This window comes from Salmo salar, chromosome 01, assembly GCF_965601325.2.
Source record: "Salmo salar chromosome 01, fSalSal1, whole genome shotgun sequence".
Lineage (NCBI taxonomy): Eukaryota > Metazoa > Chordata > Actinopteri > Salmoniformes > Salmonidae > Salmo > Salmo salar.
The window spans coordinates 179,825,549-179,852,950 of NC_138291.1; the positions used below are offsets into that span (position 1 = coordinate 179,825,549).

The 27,402-nt window shown below is 42.8% G+C and overlaps 1 protein-coding gene across 3 annotated transcripts in view; it reads right to left on the reverse strand.

The window, feature by feature from the left end:
• Positions 1-14,368: 14,368 nt before the first annotated feature.
• Positions 14,369-27,402, reverse strand: part of LOC106572338 (ras-related protein Rab-27B) — an 81,297-nt gene continuing 68,263 nt past the window's right edge. For all 3 annotated transcript variants that reach the window (XM_045694065.2, XM_014146387.3, XM_045694076.2), the window contains 5 exons: positions 25,848-25,917; positions 23,619-23,704; positions 20,388-20,491; positions 18,888-19,011; positions 14,369-17,658 (listed from right to left, as the gene is read on the reverse strand). In XM_045694065.2, coding sequence (XP_045550021.1) covers positions 17,472-17,658; positions 18,888-19,011; positions 20,388-20,491; positions 23,619-23,704; positions 25,848-25,917 — 571 coding nt within the window. In that variant the 3' untranslated portion in view covers positions 14,369-17,471. The remainder of the gene's footprint in view (positions 17,659-18,887; positions 19,012-20,387; positions 20,492-23,618; positions 23,705-25,847; positions 25,918-27,402) is intronic.

Sequence of the window (27,402 nt, forward strand, 5' to 3'; positions counted from 1 at the left end):
GATTGCATTCTACATCTGCTTGTGTTTGACGTGCTGTTAAGTGTGTGTGTGTGTGTGTGTGTGTGTGTGTGTGTGTGTGTGTGTGTGTGTGTGTGTGTGTGTGTGTGTGTGTGTGTGTGTGTGTGTGTGAGTGTGTGTGTGTGTGTGTGTGGTGACATATTGCATGGGTGAACCTCCCTGACAAAGAGGAAGATTTAATTGAACCCAATCCAGATGGGAGTTGTCATAGAGAGGTATGGGAAGAGAGGAAGTACAGTAGCGTACAACACACACACACACACACACACACACACACACACACACACGGATGTGGGCATACACACTAACAGAAGCTGTCATGAAGAGAAGTACAGTAATATGGAACACAGACACACACATTAAAACGCTCCTCTGGACCGGATGACAGGGCATTAATAATCACATGAATATTCATGACCTGACTGTGTTGTGTGTCTCCTTGTCTCAGTATGTGGTCTGATTAGCAATTAAGGCCATACAAGGGCAACAAGCTCTTACAGTGCAGAATACGACATTTGTCCAAAAAAAGGTCACATTTTGAAGGTTCATTTTAGGCATTAATTCCAAATGGCTAAGGGTTAAGGTTTGGGATTATTCAATTGAACACGCGACCCTGGGATTGAACACGCGACCCCCGGGATTGAACACGCAACCCCGGGATTGAACACGCGACCCCAGGGTTGAACTCGCGACCCTGGGATTGAACACGCAACCCCGGGATTGAACACGTGACCCCAGGGTTGAACTCGCGACCCCGGGATTGAACACGCGACCCCGGGATTGAACACGCGACCCTGGGATTGAACATGCGTTCTCTGGGATTGAACACGCGACCCCGGGATTGAACACGCGACCCGGGATTGAATACACGACCCCGGGATTGAACACGCGACCCTGGGATTGAACACGCGACCCCGGGATTGAACACGCGACCCGGGATTGAACACACGACCCCGGGATTGAACACGCGACCCCGGGATTGAACACGCGACCCCGGGATTGAACACGCGACCCGGGATTGAACACACGACCCCGGGATTGAACACGCGACCCTGGGATTGAACACGCAACCCTCTGAGCTGGAGCTTGCTTCTTATTCCCATTAATTCTGAATGGTTATGGTAAGGGTTAATGGTTAAAGCAAGGGTTAATGGTTAAGGTAATGGTTATGGTTAGGGTTAATGGTTAAAGCAAGGGTTAATGGTTAAAGCAAGGGTTAATGGTTAAGGTAATGGTTATGGTTAGGGTTAATGGTTAAGGTAATGGTTAAGGTAAGGGTTAATGGTTAAGGTAATGGTTATGGTAAGGGTTAATGGTTAAGGTAATGGTTATGGTTATGGTTAGGGTTAATGGTTAAAGCAAGGGTTAATGGTTAAGGTAATGGTTATGGTTATGGTTAGGGTTAATGGTTAAAGCAAGGGTTAATGGTTAAGGTAATGGTTATGGTAAGGGTTAATGGTTAAAGCAAGGGTTAATGGTTAAGGTAATGGTTATGGTAAGGGTTAATGGTTAAGGTAATGGTTATGGTTATGTTAAGGGTTAATGGTTAAAGCAAGGGTTAATGGTTAAGGTAATGGTTATGGTAAGGGTTAATGGTTAAGGTAATGGTTATGGTTATGGTAAGGGTTAATGGTTAAAGCAAGGGTTAATGGTTAAGGTAATGGTTATGGTAAGGGTTAATGGTTAAGGTAATGGTTATGGTTATGGTAAGGGTTAATGGTTAAGGTAAGGGTTAATGGTTAAGGTAATGGTTATGGTTATGTTAAGGGTTAATGGTTAAAGCAAGGGTTAATGGTTAAGGTAATGGTTATGGTAAGGGTTAATGGTTAAGGTAAGGGTTAATGGTTAAGGTAATGGTTATGGTTATGGTAAGGGTTAATGGTTAAAGCAAGGGTTAATGGTTAAGGTAATGGTTATGGTAAGGGTTAATGGTTAAGGTAATGGTTATGGTTATGGTAAGGGTTAATGGTTATGGTAAGGGTTAATGGTTAAGGTGCGGGTTAATGGTTAAGGTAAGGGTTAATGGTTAAGGTAAGGGTTAATGGTTAATGGTTAAGGTAAGGGTTAATGGTTATGGTAAGGGGTAATGGTTATGTAAGGGTTAAGGGTTAATGGTTATGGTAAGGGTTAATGGTTAAGGTAAGGGTTAATGGTTAAGGTAAGGGTTAATGGTTAAGGTAAGGGTTAATGGTTAGGGTTAGGGTTAATGGTTAGGGTTAGGGTTAATGGTTAAGGTAAGGGTTAATGGTTATGGTAAGGGTTAATGGTTAAGGTAAGGGTTAATGGTTAGGGTTAGGGTTAATGGTTATGGTAAGGGTTAATGGTTAAGGTAAAGGTTAATGGTTAAGGTAAGGGTTAATGGTTAAGGTAAAGGTTAATGGTTAATGGTTAGGGTTAATGGTTAAGGTACGGGTTAATGGTTAAGGTAAGGGTTAATGGTTAAGGTACGGGTTAATGGTTAAGGTAAAGGTTAATGGTTGAGGTAAGGGTTAATGGTTAAGGTAAAGGTTAATGGTTAAGGTAAGGGTTAATGGTTAAGGTAAGGGTTAATGGTTAAGGTAAGGGTTAATGGTTAAGGTACGGGTTAATGGTTAAGGTAAAGGTTAATATAAAACAAAAACAAGTACCTAACACTGGGATTGAACTTGCCACCCTTGGAGCCAGAGCTCCCGGCAAAATAAAAAACACAACATGCTCCATTGTATAAGTTTAGGCATTCATTTTGAATGGTTATGGTAAGGGTTAATGGTTGAGGTACGGGTTAATGGTTATGGTAAGGGTTAATGGTTGAGGTACGGGTTAATGGTTATGGTAAGGGTTAATGGTTATGGTAAGGGTTAATGGTTAATGGTTAAGGTAAATGTTAATGTTAGGATAAGGGTTAAGGTAATAGCTTTGGTAAGGGTTAATAGTTAAGGTAAGGGTTAATGGTTACGGTAATATTTTTGGTAAGGGTTAATGGTTATGGTAAGGGTTACTAGTTAAGGTAAGGGTTAATGGTTAAGGCAAGGGTTAATGGTTAAGATACATGTTAATGGTTATGTAAGGGTTAATGGTTAAGGTAAGGGTCAATGGTTAAGGTAATAGTTATGGTAAGAGTTAATGTTATGGTAAGGATTAATGGTTAATGGTTAAAGTAAGGGTTACTGGTTAAAGTAAGTGTTACTGGTTATGGTAAGGGTTAATGGTTATGGTAAGGGTTACTGGTTATGGTAAGGGTTATTGGTGATGATAGGGTTTAATAGTTAAGGTAAGGGTTAATGGTTAAGGTAAGGGTTAAGGTTTGGGGTATACGCTGACTAGGTGAGCGAGTTTATTAGCAAGAGCATCGGAGATGTCGTACTCTCTGTGACCATTAAAACCTTCCCTAACCAGAAATCGTGGATTGATGGTAGTATTGGCACAAAACTAAAAGCGCGAACAGCTGCTTTTTATCATGGCAAGGCAACCGGAAACACGACCGAATACAAACAGTGCAGCCATTCCCTCCGAAAGGCAATCAAACAAGCAAAGCGTCAGTATAGAGACATAATAGAGTCGCAATTCAACGGCTCAAACACGAGACGTATGTGGCAGGGTCTACAGACAATCACGGATTACAAAAAGAAAACCAGCCCCGTCGCGGACATCGACGTCTTGCTCCCAGACATATTAAACAACTTCTTTGCTCGCTTTGAGGACGATACAGTGCCACTGACGCGGCCCGCTACCAAAAGCTGTGGGCTCCCCTTCTCCGTGGCCAATGTGAGTAAAACATTTAAAATTGTTAACCATCGCAAGGCTGCCGGCCCAGACGGCATCCCTAGCCGCGTCCTCAGAGCATGCGCAGACCAGCTGGCTGGTGTGTTTACGGACATATTCAACCAATCCCTATCCCAGTCTGTTGTCTCCACATGCTTCAAGATGGCCACCATTGTTCCCGTTTCCAAGAAAGCTAAGGTAACTGAACTAAATGACTATCGCCCCGTAGCACTCACTTCTGTCATCATGAAGTGCTTTGAGAGACTAGTCAAGGACCATATCACCTCCACCCTACCTGACACCCCAGACCCACTCCAATTTGCTTACTGCCCCAATAGGTCCACTGACGATGCAATCGCCATCACACTGCACACTGCCCTATCCCATCAGGACAAGATAAATACCTATGTAAGAATGCTGTTCATTGTCTACAGCTCAGCATTTAACACCATAGCACGCGCCAAACTCATCATTAAGCTCAAGACCCTGGGTCCTGGACTTTGACGGGCCGCCCCCAGGTGGTGAAGGTAGGAAACAAAATCTCCACCCCGCTGATCCTCAACACTGAGGCCCCACAAGGGTGCGTGCTCAGCCCCCTCCTGTACTCCCTGTTCACCCATGACTGCATGGCCATACACGCTTCCAACTCAATCATCAAGTTTGCAGACGACACTACAGTCAGAAGAGGACTGGCCACCCCTCATAGCCTGGTTCCTCTCTAGGTTTCTTCCTAGGTTTTGGCCTTTCTAGGGAGTTTTTCCTAGCCACCGTGCTTCTACACCTGCATTGCTTGCTGTTTGGGGTTTTAGGCTGGGTTTCTGTACAGCACTTTGAGATATCAGCTGATGTAAGGGCTATATAAATCAATTTGATTTGATTTTATTTGGTAGGCCTGATTACCAACAACGACGAGACAGCCTACAGGGAGGAGGTGAGGGCCCTCAGAGTGTGGTGTCAGGAAAATAACCTCTCACTCAACGTCAACAAAACAAAGGAGATGATCGTGGACTTCAGGAAACAGCAGAGGGAGTACCCCCCTATCCACATCGACGGGACAGCAGTGGAGAAGGTGGAAAGTTAAGTTCCTCGGCGTACACATCACGGACAAACTGAAATGGTCCACCCACACAGACAGCGTGGTGAAGAAGGCGCAGCAGCGCCTCTTCAACCTCAGGAGGCTGAAGAAATGTGGCTTCTCACAAACTCACAAACTTTTACAGATGCACAATCGAGGGCATCCTGTCGGGCTGTATCACCAACTAGTACAGAAACTGCACCGCCCTCAACCGCAAGGCTCTCCAGAGGGTAGTGTGGTCTGCACAACGCATCACCGGGGGTAAACTACCTGCCCTCCAGGACACCTACACCACCCGATGTCACAGGAAGGCCAAAAAGATCATCATCGACAACAACCACCCGAGCCACTGCCTGTTCACCCCGCTATCATCCAGAAGGCGAGGTCAGTACAGGTGCATCAAAGCTGGGACCGAGAGACTGAAAAACAGCTTCTATCTCAAGGCCATCAGACTGTTAAACAGCCATCACTAACAGAGAGAGGCTGCTGCCAACATACTGACTCAAATCTCTGGTCACTTAAATAAACAGACGTAATAAAGCTATCACTAGTCACTTTAAATAATACCACTTAAAAATGTTTACATATCCTACATTACTCATCTCATATGTATATGTACTGTATATATACTGTATTCTACACAATCTACTGCATCTTGCCTATGCCGTTCGGCCATCGCTCATCCATATATTTATATGTACATATTCTTATTCACTCCTTTACATTTGTGTATATAAGGTAGTTGTGAATTTGTTAGATTACTTGTTAGATATTACTGCATAGTCGGAACTAGAAGCACAAGCATTTCACTACACTTGCATTAACATCTGCTAACCATGTGTATGTGACGAATAAAATTAGATTTCATTTGGTTAAAACAAAATAAACTTGTCTCCCGAGTGGTGCAGCGGTCTACGGTCCTGCATTGCAGTGCTTGAGGCATCGCTACAGACCAGGGTTCGAACCCATGCTGTGTCGCAGTCGGACACGACCGGGAAATCCATGAGGTGGCGCCAAATTAGCCAGTGTCTTCTGGGTTATGAGGGTTTGACCAGCCGGGATGTCGTTGTCCCATCACGATTTAGCGACTCCTTGTGGTGGGCCGGGCGCATGCACGCTGACTTCGGTTGCCAGCTGTACTGTGTTTCCTCTGACACATTGGGGCAGCTGGCTTCGGGGTTAAGCAAGCAGTCTGTCAAGAAGCACTGCAGCTTGGCAGGGTTGTGTTTCGGAGGACGCATGGCTCTCAACCTTTGCCTCTCCTGAGTCCATAGGGCAGTTGCAGAGATGGGACAAGACTGTAACTACCAATTTGGATATCATGAAAAAAGGGTAGAAGAACAAAAAATGTGCAAAACCCAATCCTACTTGATGGCAATAGCATTCACCATTGCCCCTTGCTGCCCGTCACATCCCAACATTTTGAACTGGATGAACGTTGAATTTTTGTTTTAAGTTTGAATTAATTAGATCTTACTAGAGAAAAAAAAATTGAAGAATTTGAAGTGGTTGAATTATACTTTTTAGGGCTTGAAAACAGTTCCATAGGTATCATGGCAGGCAGCAAATCATGTGTGCTTGCTAGAGATGGGTGAAAAGTGTAAAACCAATCAGGCCCCGAGGAATGGAATTGCCCAGGCCTGCTATTTTTTATTTTTATTTTACCTTTATTTAACTAGGCAAATCAGTTAAGAACAAATGACTAGTCTAACGCTCTAACCACCGTTCTTTCTATCTTTTGGTAATCTGTATCTAGCAATGCCTTGTAAATTTGCCAAACGTATATTAACGAATATATTAGGCTACCAATGACTTTGGCTAAACTTTTCTTCATAGTGTCAGTGAATTAAAGTTGAACATCGCCAAATGCATCCGTTTAATTAGACCTACATGTGCAAATTAAAAGTATTGCCTATAGCTTATTTAATGAAACCCTAGGATGTCTTGATATCCTCAACCAGGACACTCCAACCCTGTTCCTGGAGAGATACCCTCCTGGAGGTTTTAACTCTAACCCTGTTCCTGGAGAGATACCCTCCTGTAGGTTTTAACTCCAACCCTGTTCCTGGAGAGATACCCTCCTGTAGGTTTTAACACCAACCCTGTTCCTGGAGAGATACCCTCCTGTAGGTTTTCACTCCAACCCTGTTCCTGGAGAGATACCCTCCTGTAGGTTTTAACTCTAACCCTGTTCCTGGAGAGATACCCTCCTGTAGGTTTTAACTCCAACCCTGTTCCTGGAGAGATACCCTCCTGTAGGTTTTAACTCTAACCCTGTTCATGGAGAGGGACCCTCCTGTAGGTTTTCACTCCAACCCTGTTCATGGAGAAGTACCTTCCTGTAGGTTTTAACTCCAAGGAGGGTATCTCTCCATGAACAGGGTTGAGAGCCCTGTCATAGGCAATAAATAGATTGCAAAGCAGCAACCCCAGCTAAACATTTTGGAAATTGCACTTTCTCTCGTCCGTAAACACAGTCATTTGCAAAATACAGTTCAGTTGCTCAAATCAGCAGGATGGGGGGGGGGGGGGGGGGCATTATTATTATGAAGGACGTCAACCGCGGATCACTAAAATAATGATTATGATCACACTCCATCAATGTAAATATTATGGAGACACCTATACATTTAGCAGCCAAGCACGAGGTATTAGTTTGAACCTATTATCGTGTAGACACGACGTTGAAATATCTTCACGCCTACAATAAAAAACTGTCCAGGTTTCCATCCATTCAATTTGAAAAAAAAGTTAAGAATTACATGGGGGGGGGCCCAGTTTGGAAAAACGAATCCGGACATGGTTGGATAATAATTACAAAACTAACATCTCTAGTAATACCCGTCCGAATAGGACTATAACATGGTAAAGAATAGGTTTATCAGCGTTCATCCCATGGGATCCGTCAAGGCTGCACACGGCAGAAATATCACTGAAATATTCTAGCTCCTGTACACCACCTTCCATATTCAAACAAAACAGGACTTTTATAGGCTAAAATGATGAGAAAATTGGCAGCATCGTGCTCATGTCAGTCCTCTAGAAGCTTAATGTAATCTTCATAATAGGACTGCAATAATGAAGGTGGTGTGTATTTTGTGTGCACTTCCGTTTCAGCGTGTTTTGGGAGTCGCGCAAGAGTCGACTCCGATCACAGGAGTCGGAGTCGACTCCCAAGTTCACCACTAAATACATGCAATGCAATTGCTCATCTAACGTTAACGTTTCTCCATATACAATAGTCAATCTGGTTTGTTTAGCAGTGTAGTTAGATAACGTTACAGCTCTTACCAGATGCATTGATTCAGTTCGCTCCCTCCTCTGTCACTGCTATTTTAGTCTTGTCATTATAATCCAAATGTGCACTGACTGATCAACACAGTGGCAAGTTACCCAGGTCAAACGACAACATAATTGCTTGTGTGACCTTTGTGCAGTCAATAGAAAAGTACATGCTTGTGAATGTAACCGATGTGAAATGGCTAGCTAGTTAGCGCTAATAGCGTTTCAATTGACGATGTCACTCGCTGTCAGACCTGAAGTAGTTGTTCCCCTTGCTCTGTGGCGCGATGGGTAACGGTGTTTCGAGGGTGGCTGTGGTCGATGTGTGCAGAGGGTCCCTGGTTCGAGCCCAGGTAGGGACGAGGAGACCGACGGAAGCTAAACTGTTACACAAACTTGGTTAGGTATGTGACTGTTTTTCAACACATCAACTGTTTTAGAATAAAAAAAATGTACCAAGCAACAGAAATAAACATTCAATCAGTACTGAGTGAATGAACAACAACAAAAAGTTTCCTGTCATCACTAGACTGTCCATATAAATAGTGTCAAGATAATACATTCATGACAGGGTTTGTAGAAAATAGACAGGTTTTATGACTTTGTGGCTGTGGTAACTAGTGACGACCAATCCGAAGGTCTTGGCTTTCCCTCTCGGAGGAGACATCTTGACCATTCTGTTAGGTGTGTAGTTTTGACACCCTGCTGCCAGTCCTGTCACACACACCGGGCCGCACAGACACGCATGGCTTATTTTCAATTATTAGGTGGCACTTAAATGAGCGTCATAGAGTGGTAATGGACAGGGTTTGTGATGGGACTGTGATGGGTCCGTGATGGGTCTGTGATGGGACTGTTATGGGTCCGTGATGGGACCGTGATGGGTCTGTGATGGGTCCGTAATGGGACCGTGATGGGACCGTGATGGGTCTGTGATGGGTCCGTAATGGGACCGTGATGGGACCGTGATGGGTCCGTGATGGGACCGTGATGGGTCCGTGATGGGACTGTTATGGGTCCGTGATGGGACCGTGATGGGTCCGTGATGGGTCCGTAATGGGACCGTGATGGGACCGTGATGGGTCCGTGATGGGACCGTGATGGGTCTGTGATGGGACTGTTATGGGTCCGTGATGGGACCGTGATGGGTCCGTAATGGGACCGTGATGGGACCGTGATGGGTCCGTGATGGGTTTGTGATGGGTCCGTGATGGGACTGTGATGGGTGTACTAATGCGCATCTTGCCAATAGTGTGCATCTGCAGGAAAGGCAACTCCCCTCCTCCTCAAGCGCTCCATCTTCATGCATTGTTATATTCTAGATTTCCCCTGATTGTCCATGCAAGGAAAATGTGGGCAAAAAAAGTGAAATAAAAGTATTATCTGAGTAAAATAAATAAATAAATGAATTAAAAGTATTATCCGAGTTTTTTTGCGGGCTACCGGTGTCCTAGCTAACTACCAGTGTCGGCCCCGCCTCCTACCTGCTGTGTACCAGAGTCCTCCTAGCTAGCTAACTAGCACCCAGTGTCCTTCGCTAACACCTACCCTCGCCGTCCTTAACAGAACTGTGAGAAAACATTACCCGACAGGCAGGGGGCGAAGGACACTGTCTACTGATTGTCTTAGCTAGCTAGCTACCAGCGTTGTCAGCCCCGCCTCTTCTTCTGTGGGGTTTATCGGCGGTTGGCATCCAACTTTATGGTACATTAAAGCCACTTATCAAAACTGTTAAACAAATCAAAATATATTTTATATTTTTCAATTCCTCAAAGTAGCCATCCTTTGCGTTGATAACAGCTTTGCACACTCTTGGCATTCTCTCAACCAGCTTCATCTGGAATGCTTTTCCAACAGTCTTGAAGGAGTTCCCAAATATGCTGAGCACTTGTTGGCTGCTTTTCCTTCACTCTGCAGTCCAACTCATCCCATATTTGGCCTTGTGTTTTAATGTACTGTCCTGCTGAAAGGTGAATTTGTCTCCCAGTGTCTGTTGGAAAGCAGACTGAACCAGGCTTTCCTCTAGAATTTTGCCTCTGCTTAGCTCCATTCCATTTATTTGTAATCCTGAAAAACTCCCCAGTCACTAACGATTACAAGCATACCCATAACATGATGCAGCCACCACTACACTATGCTTGAAAACATGGAGTGTGGTTCTCAGTAATGTGTTGTATTAGATTTCCACACTTTGTATTCAGGTCAAAAAGTGAATTGCTTTGCCACATTTTTTTGCAGCAGTACTTTAGTGCATTGTTGCAAACAGGATGTATGTTTTGGAATATTAGTATTCTGTACAGGGTTCCTTCTTTTCACCTGTCAATTAGGTTAGTATTGTGGAGTAACTACAATGTTGTTTTCGTCTATGACAGCTATTAAACTCTGTAACTGTTTTAAAGTCACCATTGGCCTCATGGTGAAATCCCTAAGCAGTTTCCTTCCTCTCCGTCAACTGAGTTAGGAAGTACGCCTGTATCTTTGTAATGACTGGGTGTATTGATACACCATCCAAAGTGTAATTAATAACTTCACCATGCTCAATGGGATATTCAATGTATGCTTTTTAAATTCAAGACGTTTCATTTCTTTTTGTAGTATATGACGAAGATCCGTTTCGGAATGAAGCGTTGACAACGAAGGGGTGACTTTGGATCTTCAACAGTGTTCGGGCCTTCTCGTTCCTTACTATTATTGTAGCGTCACCATCTTTATTGCAAAGATAACATACAAATACACAACTTTAAGCTACATATTTCATTTGACAGAGGTAATAAATTGCCCATTGATCAGCACAGTAAATTGATAATATGTCAATATTACTGGTAAGCTAACGGTTCCAGAAATCAGGAATGCAGACAGGCTCTATAGGCCTCTATATGTGAGTGTCTGTGTTCAACAACCCACCACATATTCTTACTGTATGTTGGGCACCTACTGACAAAAAAAAAATAACATTGTTATGAATGATTATTTTGCTCAATGACATGTATTGCTAAATTAAAGATATTGAGGAAATACAGGCAGGCATCACATTACAACAAGACAAAACAGCTCAATTAATCATGATGGTCTTGCAAGAATAAAACCAAAGCTTGTTTTATATACTGTTTTTTAAAGCATGAAAAGGTAGTGGAATGGGATTAGTGTGGCGTGTGAAGAATCCAATACATTACCTTGTATGCAGAACAAATCACATTATTGTGGAAGCACCTCCTCTATGAGCATGAATGAGGCTGTTTGAGAAGGTTTGACTCCTAAACAACCTGTATACACATAATCTAAAGTACAATACCAACATAACTACTGTAGTAGGACAAAGCTGTGGGATGGAAAACCTTGGTAGAGCATGGGTGCAGTAGGCATTGTGGTGCTGTATAACCTTGGTAGAGCATGGGTGGAGTAGGCATTGTGGTGCTGTAAAACCATGGTAGAGCATGGGTACAGTAGGCATTGTGGTGCTGTATAACCTTGGTAGAGCATGGGTGGAGTAGGCATTGTGGTGCTGTAAAACCTTGGTAGAGCATGGGTGGAGTAGGCATTGTGGTGCTGTAAAACCTTGGTAGAGCATGGGTGGAGTAGGCATTGTGGTCCTGTAAAACCTTGGTAGAGCATGGTAGGCATTGTGGTGCTCATGTGAAGTTGTAGAGCAGTTAGATCATAGTGTGTTATCTTATCTCATTAGTCTACCAGTTAGACCATAGTGTGTTATTATTTCAGTAGTAGACCAGTGTGCTATCATTTCAGTAGTCTACCAGTTAGACCATAGTGTGTTATCATTTCAGTAGTAGACCAGTTAGACCATAGTGTGTTATCATTTCAGTAGTAGACCAGTTAGACCATAGTGTTATCATTTCAGTAGTAGACCAGTGTGCTATCATTTCAGTAGTCTACCAGTTAGACCATAGTGTGTTATCATTTCAGTAGTCTACCAGTTAGACCATAGTGTGTTAGGATTTCAGTAGTAGACCATAGTGTGTTATCATTTCAGTAGTAGACCAGTTAGAACATAGTGTTATCATTTCAGTAGTAGACCAGTGTTATCATTTCAGTAGTAGACCAGTGTTATCATTTCAGTAGTAGACCATAGTGTGTTATCATTTCAGTAGTAGACCAGTTAGACCATAGTGTTATCATTTCAGTAGTAGACCATAGTGTAATCATTTCAGTAGTAGACCAGTTAGACCATAGTGTTATCATTTCAGTAGTAGACCAGTTAGACCATAGTGTGTTATCATTTCAGTAGTCTACCAGTTAGACCATAGTGTGTTATCATTTCAGTAGTAGACCAGTTAGACCATAGTGTTATCATTTCAGTAGTAGACCAGTTAGACCATAGTGTTATCATTTCAGTAGTAGACCATAGTGTGTTATCATTTCAGTAGTAGACCAGTTAGACCATAGTGTTATCATTTCAGTAGTAGACCATAGTGTGTTATCATTTCAGTAGTCTACCAGTTAGACCATAGTGTGTTATCATTTCAGTAGTAGACCAGTTAGACCATAGTGTGTTATCATTTCAGTAGTAGACCAGTTAGACCATAGTGTGTTATCATTTCAGTAGTAGACCAGTTAGACCATAGTGTTATCATTTCAGTAGTAGACCAGTTAGACCATAGTGTGTTATCATTTCAGTAGTAGACCAGTTAGACCATAGTGTTATCATTTCAGTAGTAGACCAGTTAGACCATAGTGTGTTATCATTTCAGTAGTAGACCAGTTAGACCATAGTGTTATCATTTCAGTAGTAGACCAGTTAGACCATAGTGTGTTATCATTTCAGTAGTAGACCAGTTAGACCATAGTGTGTTATCATTTCAGTAGTAGACCAGTTAGACCATAGTGTGTTATCATTTCAGTAGTAGACCAGTTAGACCATAGTGTGTTATCATTTCAGTAGTAGACCAGTTAGATCATAGTGTGTTATCATTTCAGTAGTAGACCAGTTAGATCATAGTGTGTTATCATTTCAGTAGACCAGTTAGAACATAGTGTTATCATTTCAGTAGTAGACCAGTTCGACCATAGTGTTATCATTCCAGTAGTAGACCAGTTAGACCATAGTGTAATCATTTCAGTAGTAGACCAGTTAGACCATAGTGTGTTATCATTTCAGTCATAGACCAGTTAGACCATAGTGTGTTATCATTCCAGTAGTAGACCAGTTAGACCATAGTGTAATCATTTCAGTAGTAGACCAGTTAGATCATAGTGTTATCATTTCAGTAGTAGACCAGTTAGACCATAGTGTGTTATCATTTCAGTAGTAGACCAGTTAGATCATAGTGTAATCATTTCAGTAGTAGACCATAGTGTAATCATTTCAGTAGTAGACCATAGTATGTTATCATTTCAGTAGTAGACCAGTTCGACCATAGTGTTATCATTCCAGTAGTAGACCAGTTCGACCATAGTGGTTAAGTAAGGAGACTTAACATCTGAGAGATGTACAGTAGCTATACATTATGTTCCTGATAAGACTATGTAACACTGTACATAAGGACTACTTAACAGAGATCAACCTGTAGCTGTTGACATAAGGTCTACTTAACAGAGATCAACCTGCAGCTGTTGACATAAGGACTACTTAACAGAGATCAACCTGCAGCTGTTGACATAAGGACTACTTAACAGAGATCAACCTGCAGCTGTTGACATAAGGACTACATAATAGTTATTAACCTGCAGCTGTTGACATAAGCATTCATGAACTGTTATGCACTTCCTATGAATGTGTAATAAATGTGTTATGATGTCCTTACAGTATCCATGTACCCGTCAAATAAAGTGTTACCAGCTACTGTATGTACTGAGACTGGAGTTCGGACTAGATGAGAGAAAGGACTTAATGGCACTGCCTTGGCTTTTAAGCTGGTTTGGCACTAGGCTTGGTTTAGCACTATATTCCCTGGACAGTATAGAAGGTGGCACCATTGGTCACCAAAGAGGCTTCTTACTGGTAATAGTAAATACCAAATGCGAGTGATCAAGGAGAGAAGATGAGAGTTACTCTGCAGAACTATTCTAGTAACCTCTGACATCCCCTCTATTTAAATTGTTTAAAAAAAAATAAAAAATGATCCATGATGGTATCTGAATCAAGACGATCTCTGATAACCTGATAAAACTCAAAATCGCAGCCAAACTCCATTGTAAGGAACACCATTTTCTCACCAAGTTATACAACAACCAGTAGGCTACACCACATAATCTTTTTTTTTTTTTTTTTTTTTTTTTTTTTAAAGCCAAAACATGTTCTACAATCAGGTTTATTAAACACTAATTCCACATCAGTTATATACAGAACAGATACTACATTATGGACTTTTGTCTCGTCTTAAACACAATACTAGTTGGTAACACTGACTGCCTGTCTGTCTTGGTCCCTATGTACCATCATGTTATTATTTCGTTATAGAAAAGTTGAGGATGTTACATTCAGGTGTATGAAAAGGTGGTGGGTGGGGGAGAGCAGTGGTTGTTGAACACTTGTGTTGTCACTAGCCAGGCCGTGAGAAGTGGAGTAAGTCCTGTAAAGCTGGTAGATGTGGCATGCTACGTCTGTAGCAACAGCATCACGGGAACACAGAACTACATCTTGCGTGCACTAGCCAACTACTGTAGCTAGATTTGATGTTAAAGTCTGTCACACGAGATTAGCAGCTAGGAATGTCAAAAGGCCCTTGGTAAACAAACCACAGACAGACAGACATTCCTGACCTGGTTAGATATTACTGCACTGTCGGAGCTAGGAACACAAGCATTTAGCTACACCCGAAATAACAGGCAAAATATGTGTACCTGACCAGTTAATTTTGGCACAGACAGACCAACCGCAATTATCATCAATGAGATATTTACTGCTTGGCGATGTATTTTCCTGACGGTAATATTATATCAGTCTTGACTGAGGGATATTACAATATGATAAAGTTGATCATACCTCACTGCTATACACGGTTGTCAAAAAGTACTGTTAAATGGGGATCACATTTACTGTAAATTGAAATGAGTGTGTTGAACCATAATCTAACGGATTAGATTTACTGTAATAATAATAATAATAATAATAATAATAATAATAATAACAACAACAACAATCTGATCTAAAACAAAAAGTTAAAACATACAACTCTAGAATAAGAACTTTAAATACACAAAAACCATATATAAATAACTGGTCAAATGCTTTGTGATTTTAATATTGGTAAAAGCCAAGGCAGTAAATTAGATTTTTAATATTGGTACTGTACGGACGGGGCCTTAAAAGCCAAGGCAGTAAATTAGATTTTTAATATTGGTACTGTACGGACGGGGCCTTAAAAGCCAAGGCAGTAAATTAGATTTTTAATATTGGTACTGTACGGACGGGGCCTTAAAAGCCAAGGCAGTAAATTAGATTTTTAATATTGGTACTGTACGGACGGGGCCTTAAAAGCCAAGGCAGTAAATTAGATTTTTAATATTGGTACTGTACGGACGGGGCCTTAAAAGCCAAGGCAGTAAATTTGATTTTTAATATTGGTACTGTACGGACGGGGCCTTAAAAGCCAAGGCAGTAAATTTGATTTTTAATATTGGTACTGTACGGACGGGGCCTTAAAAGCCAAGGCAGTAAATTAGATTTTTAATATTGGTACTGTACGGACGGGGCCTTAAAAGCCAAGGCAGTAAATTAGATTTTTAATATTGGTACTGTACGGACGGGGCCTTAAAAGCCAAGGCAGTAAATTAGATTTTTAATATTGGTACTGTACGGACGGGGCCTTAAAAGCCAAGGCAGTAAATTAGATTTGACAAATACTTGTAAAGAACATGAGGATATAAAGTCTGATAAAGCGTAGGCCTCCGGTAGGCCAGGCTTTCGTCCCAAATGGCAACCTATTCCCTATTTATACCACAGCGTTGTTGAATACTCGTTTCTGATTGGCTAAGAAGGGCATTCTAGAATGGGTATTAAAAAAACCAAATGTAGAAGACAGTTGGATGTCTCTGAGACAGATATATGGGATACCTAATCATGACGCATTATAAAGCATTACACATGCAGACAAACCAACAACCACACAAACCGATATTGGATACATTGTAAACGCAGGTCCAACAAGGAAAAAGTTAGCTAACTAGCTAGCTAGCATTCATTTATTTTTTGCAGAGACCTCTGATGACCTAACGTGATGAGTGATGGGATGAACATTCAATTTTTCCCGGTCCTTCAATGTTGCAATCGTGGAGCTATGCTGTCAAACCCGTCCACTTTTCTATTTTGACCAGCTGTTTTCAGCAACTGATATTGTTAAATTCGATTGGTCATGTTGGCATGTTTGCTAGCAACAAACTGTTTAGCTACGTTCAAGCCTAGTGTATGACGTGTTCGATAAGGGCGGCAGCTAGCCTAGCAGTTAAGAGCATTGGGCCAGTAACCGAAAGGTCTCTGGTTCGAATCCCCGAGTGGACTAGGTGAACAATGTGCCCTTGAGCAAGGTACTTAACCCTAATTGCTACTGCAAATCACTCTGGATAAGAGCGTTCGCTAAACGACTCAAAATGTAAATATGCAATGTGCTCTCCTGACGCGAACGCAAACTGTTCAATGCCAAAATCGCTCATCATCAGCTCATTTTTATGGATGTATTCAAATGAATTGTCACTAGAAAACAGCTTAAAACAAACGCAGCTACTCTTGTTATTCTGGCTGCAGAGGTTGACGTGATTGTGTTAAAAAAAATTGTTGACTAGCTAGCAAAAGCAAGTCAGCATGGCAACCGAATAAAAACGTCCACAGAACAGAAGGAATGAACAACTGGGTTGCATCTCTGGCAACAGACTAACAATCAGGTTTCATGGGAGGATGGAAAAAGTATGAATTTGACTTTTAATGAATTAAAAATATCTATGAAAAACATTTCCACCAGAAAATGTGTGCTTTAGTATTGTTTTCTTTGGCAACTGTGGTATAAGCGGGATAAATGCCTCCGTTCTGTACATTACCTTGGAGATAATGAACTCAGCTCCACCTCGTCCCGCTGTCTTGTCCATTATGTCCAAGGCAATCTACATAGTGCACACCTTATAGGCTCTGGTCAAATGTAATGCCCTACGTAAGGGAACAGGGTGACATTTGGGACACAATACAACACAACACAGGACAGGCAGGAGAGACACATAGCCAGGCCCAGCACAGTACACACAGGCCATGCAAGGCCAGAACCACAGCCCCATTCCATTGTGGCTGACTGAGCTGCCCCCTCACACATCATGCTATGGCCACGCTGCTGCCCTTCTGCGTCTGGCCACCAGAGGGCGCACTAGAGGACCAACCAGAGTAGGGAGAAGGGGGACGTGGAAGAGGCCAGGTCTAGCATGCACACTTCTTCTGGTCAGGCGCGGCGTCCTCCAGCTTGGTGGCCCCTCCCCCGTTAGCGGGCTCGGCGGTGGGCTTGTCGACACACTGCTCCATCCTCTTCATGACCAGGTCTAGTAGAGCGATGACGGCCTTGTCCACCTCAGACCCCGTCGCTGCCGACGTCTCAAAGTACGGGATCCTACAGGGGACATACAGAACCCAGATCAGACAGGACACATACAGAACCCAGATCAGACAGGACACATACAGAACCCAGATCAGACAGGACACATACAGAACCCAGATCAGACAGGACACATACAGAACCCAGATCAGACAGGACATACAGAATCCATAGCAGACAGGACATACAAAACCCAGATCACAGCGGACAGAGAGAAACCAGATCAGACAGGACCAATAACCCAGAAAAATAAACTACTTCTCGCTCAAAAATGTATGTTTTCTCAAGTACAATATTGTAAAACAAACAATAAAAGAGGGACTAAAAAGGAGAATGTGTGAAGAGAAAATAAATACTAATGTCTTGTAATTATCAAAGTATGTGTCCCGTGTGGCTCAGTTGGTAGAGCATGGTGTTTGCAACGCCAGGGTTGTGGGTTCGATTCCCACGGGGGACCAGTACGGAAAAAAATGTATGAATTGTATGAAATGTAGGCATTCACTACTGTAAGTCGCTCTGGATAAGAGCGTCTGCTAAATGACTAAAATGTAAATGTATCACATTACACTGGAACCCTACAGAGACAACACATTACACTGGTACACCTGGTTACCCTACAGAGACATTACACTGGGACACCTGGTTACCCTACAGAGACATTACACTGGTACACCTGGTTACCCTACAGAGACATTACACTGGGACACCTGGTTACCCTACAGAGACAACAACCAGGTCACTCTAGACCACAAAGTATCCTTATGTACAGCTCTCAATGACAACACAGAGAGAGAGAGAGCTCTGAAGGACAAGCCTAGCACTCATACAGGACAGAGGAGCCGTATTCAGTGGAAGTATTAATCCTTGGTTGTAGTGGAGAGTGAGAGCTGGTCATCAGTGGGACTATAACTGCAGCCTCAGCAACAATAAAAGCCACATTGCCTTTCTCGGCTGACTACTTTACTTTAGACATCAGTCGTCGATCTTCTGAGGCAAGTACAGTTGAAGTCGGAAGTTCACATACACCTTAAATTTGTGGAGTGGTTGAAAAACAAGTTTTAATGACTCCAACCTAAGCCTATGTAAACTTCCGACTTCAACTGTATAACCTAATACTCATTAGGTCTAACGGTGGTTTCTGGCGCTCTCTTTTCCGTGTTTCTGCGTGTGCGTGGTGTGTGGTGTGTGGTGGGTGTGTGTGTGTTTGCGCGTGCGTGTGTGTGTGTGTGTGTGTGCATACTCACCCGTACTTGTCGGCTAGTTCCTTAGCGTGCTTCTCCTGCACCTCTCTCTGGTCCGCCAGGTCTGCCTTGTTGCCCACCAACACAATGTCTGGGTTCTCACAGTACGCATTGGCCTGCAGCTGGCCTGGGGACAACATGGAACAGTTAGCATTGGCCTGCAGCTGGCCTGGGGACAACATGGAACAGTTAACATTGGCCTGCAGCTGGCCTGGGGACAACATGGAACAGTTAACATTGGCCTGCAGCTGGCCTGACGACAACAGTTAACATTGGTCTGCAGCTGGCCTGACGACAACAGTTAACATTGGTCTGCAGCTGGCCTGACGACAACAGTTAACATTGGTCTGCAGCTGGCCTGACGACAACAGTTAACATTGGTCTGCAGCTGGCCTGACGACAACAGTTAACATTGGTCTGCAGCTGGCCTGACGACAACAGTTAACATTGGTCTGCAGCTGGCCTGACGACAACAGTTAACATTGGTCTGCAGCTGGCCTGACGACAACAGTTAACATTGGTCTGCAGCTGGCCTGACGACAACAGTTAACATTGGTCTGCAGCTGGCCTGGGGACAACAGTTAACATTGGTCTGCAGCTGGCCTGACGACAACAGTTAACATTGGTCTGCAGCTGGCCTGACGACAACAGTTAACATTGGTCTGCAGCTGGCCTGACGACAACAGTTAACATTGGCCTGCAGCTGGCCTGACGACAACAGTTAACATTGGCCTGCAGCTGGCCTGACGACAACAGTTAACATTGGTCTGCAGCTGGCCTGGGGACAACATGGAACAGTTAACATTGTGGACATGGAATAAAAAACACCACCTTTTATATTCTGTCTCTCTTTTGGGACAGCGCTGTGTGTCCTCACACTCATTCTGTAGTTTACTAGTCACCTTTTTCTACATCCTGTGCTGAATCTAAAGCCGGCATGATTAGAGTACCAAGATACCACAGTTTAGTAGTACTAGTCCCTGATGAAAGTAGCTTTCTGGCAAAACATTGACTAATTAATCAAAGTATTGCAGCAGAGTAAGAGAATGTGAAGGTAACTTATTTTGTCCTGGGGGGTCTGGACTTCCGCTAATTAAGGTGTGTACGTTTCCTTCTCCAGAAAACAGTTTGCTACTAACCTTTTCATACTTCCTAGATCAAAGGCCCGAATGACTACAGTATTGATTCATATTAATCCCCTGAGGACCTGTCTACTCTTCCAGTGCCTCCTTAATGAAACCATCTTTTCAAATGCCAGGCCGTCATTTGTCAATAAGAATTAGTTGTTAATTGACTGGTTAAATAATTAACTTAACGGAGGAAAACTTTGTAATTCTATTCAATAAGTGAATTGACTGAATCCCCAAACTCTGGCCACGTTGTGTTCCCTCAGGACTGGGGTGTGTGTGTGTGTGTGTGTGTGTGTGTGTGTGTGTGTGTGTGTGTGTGTGTGTGTGTGTGTGTGTGTGTGTGTGTGTACTGACTACTTAGACCACTACGTACTCATCCAGTTGCGGACGTTCAGAAAGCTCTGTTGGCTGGTGAGGTCAAACATGAGCAGGAAGCCCATGGCATCTCTGAAGAAGGCTGTGGTTAGACTCCTGAACCTGGGAAGGTATGGAGGTTAGTAACAGCAGGATTGTGTTGGTTCGATTCCCACATGGGCCACCTGTACTGAATATATCTTCCAATGGAGACAGTTATGTAATTAAATCGCTTTTGGATAAAAAGCATTTGCCAAATGACCATTTTACTGTTGCAAGATTGCCAGTGTGGCTTCCAGCTTGCAAGTGATTCAATTCTCAAATTAGAAATGATCTTTCAATTTAGAGAATTGAAAATGTCCTTCTGGCATACAGAAGCTCCTGGCAGAGCGGAGCGGTCTAAGGCACTGCATCTCAGTGCTAGAGTCATCCCTACAGACGCTGGTTTGATTCCAGGCTGTATCACATTTGTGATATTTGTTCTTAAATTGACTTGCCTAGTTAAATTAAAGGTTCAAACAAAATACATAAATATAAAGGCCCTTTCAGAAATGAGTTGAACTATACACATAAAATATAATACCGCTGATGAGTCATAAATACATACTATATAATACCGCTGATAAGTCATCAATACATACTATATAATACCACTGATGAGTCATCAATACATACTATATAATACCGCTGATGAGTCATCAATACATACTATATAATACCGCTGATGAGTCATCAATACATACTATATAATACCGCTGATGAGTCATCAATACATACTATATAATACCGCTGATGAGTCATCAATACATACTATATAATACCGCTGATGAGTCATCAATACATACTATATAATACCACTGATGAGTCATAAATAGACTATATAATACCGCTGATGAGTCATCAATACAGACTATATAATACCACTGATGAGTCATCAATACAGACTATATAATACCACTGATGAGTCATCAATACAGACTATATAATACCACTGATGAGTCATCAATACATACCATATAATACCACTGAGTCATCAATACAGACTATATAATACCACTGATGAGTCATCGATACATACAATACCACTGATGAGTCATCGATACAGACTATATAATACCGCTGATGAGTCATCAATACAGACTATATAATACCACTGATGAGTCATCAATACAGACTATATAATACCACTGATGAGTCATCAATACAGACTATATAATACCACTGATGAGTCATCAATACATACCATATAATACCACTGAGTCATCAATACAGACTATATAATACCACTGATGAGTCATCAATACAGACTATATAATACCACTGATGAGTCATCAATACATACCATATAATACCACTGAGTCATCAATACAGACTATATAATACCACTGATGAGTCATCAATACAGACTATATAATACCACTGATGAGTCATCAATTCAGACCATATAATACCACTGATGAGTCATCGATACATACAATACCGCTGATGAGTCATCAATACAGACTATATAATACCGCTGATGAGTCATCAATACATACAATACCGCTGATGAGTCATCAATACATACTATATAATACCACTGATGAGTCATCAATACAGACTATATAATACCACTGATGAGTCATCAATTCAGACTATATAATACCACTGATGAGTCATCAATACATACCATATAATACCACTGATGAGTCATCAATACATACCATATAATACCACTGATGAGTCATCAATACATACCATATAATACCACTGATGAGTCATCAATACATACCATATAATACCACTGATGAGTCATCAATACATACTATATAATACCACTGATGAGTCATCAATACAGACTATATAATACCACTGATGAGTCATCATCATACGTGTCAGAAGTGTCCCAAATGGCACCCAATTACCTATGTAGTGCACTACTTTTGACCAGGGCCCCTAGAGATCTGGTCAAAAGTAGTTCACTGTATAGGGCACAGGGTGCCTTTTGTGACGCAACTCAGTTGGTCTCAGTGATGCTGTGTTCTCTGAGAGGGTTATTTTTTCCCCCAGATCAAAAAGACACTTCAGGTTTCTGTCAGGTACGTACGGAAGGGGTCTGAGCCGTTAGCAACACAGGTAGACTCTCTGAAGATGTTTTTACCTTGTGAGTACAGAGTGACTGTTAGTGATTCCACCTCAGTGATGGTGGAGCCTGAGTACAGAGTGACTTTAGTGATTCCACCTCAGTGATGGAGGAGCCTGAGTACAGAGTGACTTTAGTGATTCCACCTCAGTGATGGTGGAGCCTGAGTACAGAGTGACTTTAGTGATTCCACCTCAGTGATGGAGGAGCCTGAGTACAGAGTGACTGTTAGTGATTCCACCTCAGTGATGGAGGAGCCTGAGTACAGAGTGACTGTTAGTGATTCCACCTCAGTGATGGAGGAGTATGAGTACAGAGTGACTGTTAGTGATTCACCTCAGTGATGGAGGAGCCTGAGTACAGAGTGACTGTTAGTGATTCCACCTCAGTGATGGTGGAGCCTGAGTACAGAGTGACTGTTAGTGATTCCACCTCAGTGATGGAGGAGCCTGAGTACAGAGTGACTGTTAGTGATTCCACCTCAGTGATGGAGGAGCCTGAGTACAGAGTGACTGTTAGTGATTCCACCTCAGTGATGGAGGAGCCTGAGTACAGAGTGACTGTTAGTGATTCCACCTCAGTGATGGAGGTGTCTGAGTACAGAGTGACTGTTAGTGATTCCACCTCAGTGATGGTGGAGCCTGAGTACAGAGTGACTGTTAGTGATTCCACCTCAGTGATGGAGGAGTATGAGTACAGAGTGACTGTTAGTGATTCACCTCAGTGATGGAGGAGCCTGAGTACAGAGTGACTGTTAGTGATTCCACCTCAGTGATGGAGGAGCCTGAGAACAGAGTGACTGCTAGTGATTCCACCTCAGTGATGGAGGAGCCTGAGTACAGAGTGACTGTTAGTGATTCCACCTCAGTGATGGAGGAGCCTGAGTACAGAGTGACTGTTAGTGATTCCACCTCAGTGATGGAGGAGCCTGAGTACAGAGTGACTGTTAGTGATTAGAGAGACGTTAGCGTCGCCCGTTAAGAGAGACGTTAGCGTCGCCCGTTAAGAGAGACGTTAGCGTCGCCCGTTAAGAGAGACGTTAGCGTCGCCCGTTAAGAGAAACGTTAGCGTCGCCCGTTAAGAGAAACGTTATTGTAACCCATTAGAAACATTATTGTAATACAGTACCTCTCCTGTCCAGCCGTATCCCAGAGCTGGAGGTGAACTTTAAAAGTCTTCCCTGTGGTTCCATTGGGGCCCGACGCTGTGTACACCTGAAAAACACACACACACACACACACACACACACACACACACACACACACACACACACACACACACACACACACACACACACACACACACACACACACACACACACACACACACCACACACACACACACACACACACACACCAGTTGCGTCTGGCTTCAAAACAAACAGAAGACAAACCCTGTTTTGAAGGTGTTGTTGCCAAAAGAGAATAAAACCGTTATCTGGGGAAAGGAAAATTACTTTTGCTGCAGAATCCAAAGAAAATACAGGAACAATTGAACTGATAGAAACAGGTTCGAAGTGAAAAGATAAAAACAGGGTCATACTGTATTAAATAGGAGATTCAGAGAAACCGAACGGTGTCTGTATGGGAGAACTGTGAGGGAGGGAGAAAAAAATTAAAATCGCAAGACATAATGTCGACTAACAGTCATGCTTTTCTTTACATTGTAAATATATGTATTTTGCATTCACGGACCTTACAAGGGAATATTAGCATTTTCTCCCTCTGTCTAGCTGTTAGCCTACTGTCATGTATTCCTGGATGACAAATGCTAACGCTAGCCAGTAACCATCCAACGGCATGGTGAACTAACTGTCTGAGGAGGGCATTCGGACTCAGAGGACCATCACTAAAAACAGCAGACAGTGATCATAATCTACGTTGTTCCCTCTCCCTCCTTCACCTGACGGGATGGTTCACAGATCTCATGTCTGTGTGTAACACACCAAAAAAGGGTCAGATTTACAAATGCCTCAGGAAGATACTGACCTCTTTTCTCCAACCCCCCCCCCCCCCCCCCAGAAAAAAAACGTAGGAAAAGGTTTGGGTTGAAAAGATATTTATAAAACACAAATCAAATGTATTTATAAAGCCCTTCTTACATCAGCTGATATCTCAAAGTGCTGTACAGAAACCCAGCCTAAAACCCCAAACAGCAAGTAATGCAGGTGTAGAAGCACGGTGGCTAGGAAAACTCCCTAGAAAGGCCAGAACCTAGGAAGAAACCTAGAGAGGAACCAGGCTATGAGGGGTGGCCAGTCCTCTTCTGGCTGTGCCGGGTGGAGATTATAACAGAACATGGCCAAGATGTTCAAACGTTCATAGATGACCAGCAGGGTCAGATAATAATAATCACAGTGGTTGTTGAGGGTGCAACAGGTCAGCACCTCAGGAGTAAATGTCAGTTGGCTTTTCATAACCAATCATTGAGAGTATCTCTACCGCTCCTGCTGTCTCTAGAGAGTTGAAAACAGCAGGTCTGGGACAAGGTAGGACCATCAATGAGATGTTAGATGCTGTAAATGTGAGCGAAAACAAGAACGCTTACACAAGAGCCCCTTGCTCTACTGTCTCCTAGCCCTTTAAGAGATGTAAGCTTTCTTGTTTTCGCTCACATTTACAGCATCTATCATCTCATTGATGGTCCTACTGGACCATTTACAACAGATTAATGTACATCTCATTGATGGCCCTACTGTCACAGAGATCATAGTTTAGATTCACAGTGATATATGTTGGCTGTCTTTGACAGGAGAGATTGTACTTCATTCTGGGCACTGGAGTCACAAAGGACTTTAGTCACATGGCTTAACAATGGCAGAGGTTCATCCTCTCTCTTTAATTTAAACTTTACTAGCTTTACTTCCCCTCCTCTCAGAGGTTCAACCTCTCTCTTTAATTTAAACTTTACTAGCTCTACTTCCCCTCCTCTCAGAGGTTCATCCTCTCTCTTCAACTTACACTTTACTAGCTCTACTTCCCCTCCTCTTCCCTGGCAATCTCTGAACAGCCCAGTAAGGCAACTTGACATGAATTAAGATAACAGAAAGAGAGATGGTCTTAGGAGGAGGAGAAATGGTAATCACTGGCTGCATACTGATTCTCCACCCTCCAATCTCCACATCATGGATTTAACAATGGTGGAAAGTCCTTACAGCCAAGGGCTTAATTCAATACAATGCTTTTAAATGGATGACGGGAGTATGCAAGTGCTCACTTTGAGACAGGTGTGGAGAATAGGGGACGCATACACAGTCTCAGTGAGTCTGAAGAAGAGCTGGGGTTGATAAAGGAAAGGCAGGACGATACTCATAAACATCGCGTTCGCATGCGTGTGTGTGTGCGTGCGTGTACTCACCACTCTCTTTTCCCTGAAGTCTATTCCCACCGTGGTGATGAACTTGGGGTTGAACTTGTTGTCTGTGTACCTGAAGAGGAAAGTAGTATTAATAATAATAATAATAATAATAATAATACACTACATGACCAAAAGTATGTGGACACCTGCTCATCTAACATCTTATTTCAAAATCATTGGCATTAATATGGAGTTGGTCCCCCCCTTTACTGCTATAATAGCCTCCACTCTTCTGGGAAGGATTTCCACTAGATGTTGGAACATTGCCGCGGGGACTTGCTTCAATTCAGCCACAAGATTAGTGAGGTCGGGCACTGATGTGGGCGATTAGGCCTGGCTCACAGTTGGCGTTCCAATTCATCCCAAAGGTGTTCGGTGGGGTTGAGTTCAAGGCACACTTAACCAGCATGGCTACCACAGCATTCTGCAGCGATACGCCATCCCATCTGGTTTGTGCTTAGTGGGACTATCATTTGTTTTTCAACAGGACAATGACCCAACACACCTCCAGGCTGTGTAAGGGCTATTTGACCAAGAAGGAGAGTGATGGAGTGCTGCATCAGATGACCTGGGCTCCACAATCACCCGACCTCAACCCAATTGAGATGGTTTGGGATGAGTTGGACCGCAGAGCGAAGGAAAAGCAGCCAACAAGTGCTCAGCATATGTGGGAACTCCTTCAAGACCATTGGAAAAGCATTCTAGGTGAAGGGTCACAGACAGTGTCACCAGCAAAGTACCCCCACCACATAACACCACCTCCTCCATGCTTCACGGTGGGAACCACACATGCGGAGATCATCCGTTCACCCACACTGCGTCTCACAAAGACTCCAGACCAAAGGACACATTTCCACCGGTCTAATGTCCATTGCTCGTGTTTCTTGGCCCAAGCAAGTCTCTTCTTCCTATTGGTGTCCTTTAGTAGTCGTTTCTTTGCAGCAACTCAATCATGAAGGACTGATTCACACAGTCTCCTCTGAACAGTTGATGTTGAGATGCGTCTGTTACTTGAACTCTGTGAAGCATTTATTTGGGCTGCAATTTCTGAGGCTGGTAACTCTAATGAACTTATCCTCTGCAATAGAGGTAACTCTGGGTCTTCCTTTCCTGTGGCAGTCCTCATGAGAGCCAGTTTCATCATAGCGCTTGATGGTTTTTGCGACTGAACTTGAAGAAACTTTCAAAGTTATTTTCCGTATTGACTGACCTTCATGTCTTAAAATAATGGTGGACTGTCGTTTCTCTTTGCTTATTTGAGCAGTTTTTGACATAATATGGACTTGGTCTTTTACAAAATAGGGCTATCTTCTGTATACCCCTACCTTATCACAACACATCTGATTAGCTCAAATGCATTAAGAATGAAAGAAATTCCACAAATGAACTTTTAAGAAGGCACAACTGTTAATTGAAATGCATTCCAGGTGACTACCTAATGAAGCTGGTTGAGAGAATGCCAAGAGTGTGCAAAGCTGTCATCAAGGCAAAGGGTGACTATTTGAAGAATCTCAAATATAAAATACATTTTCATTTGTTTATCACTTTTTTGGTT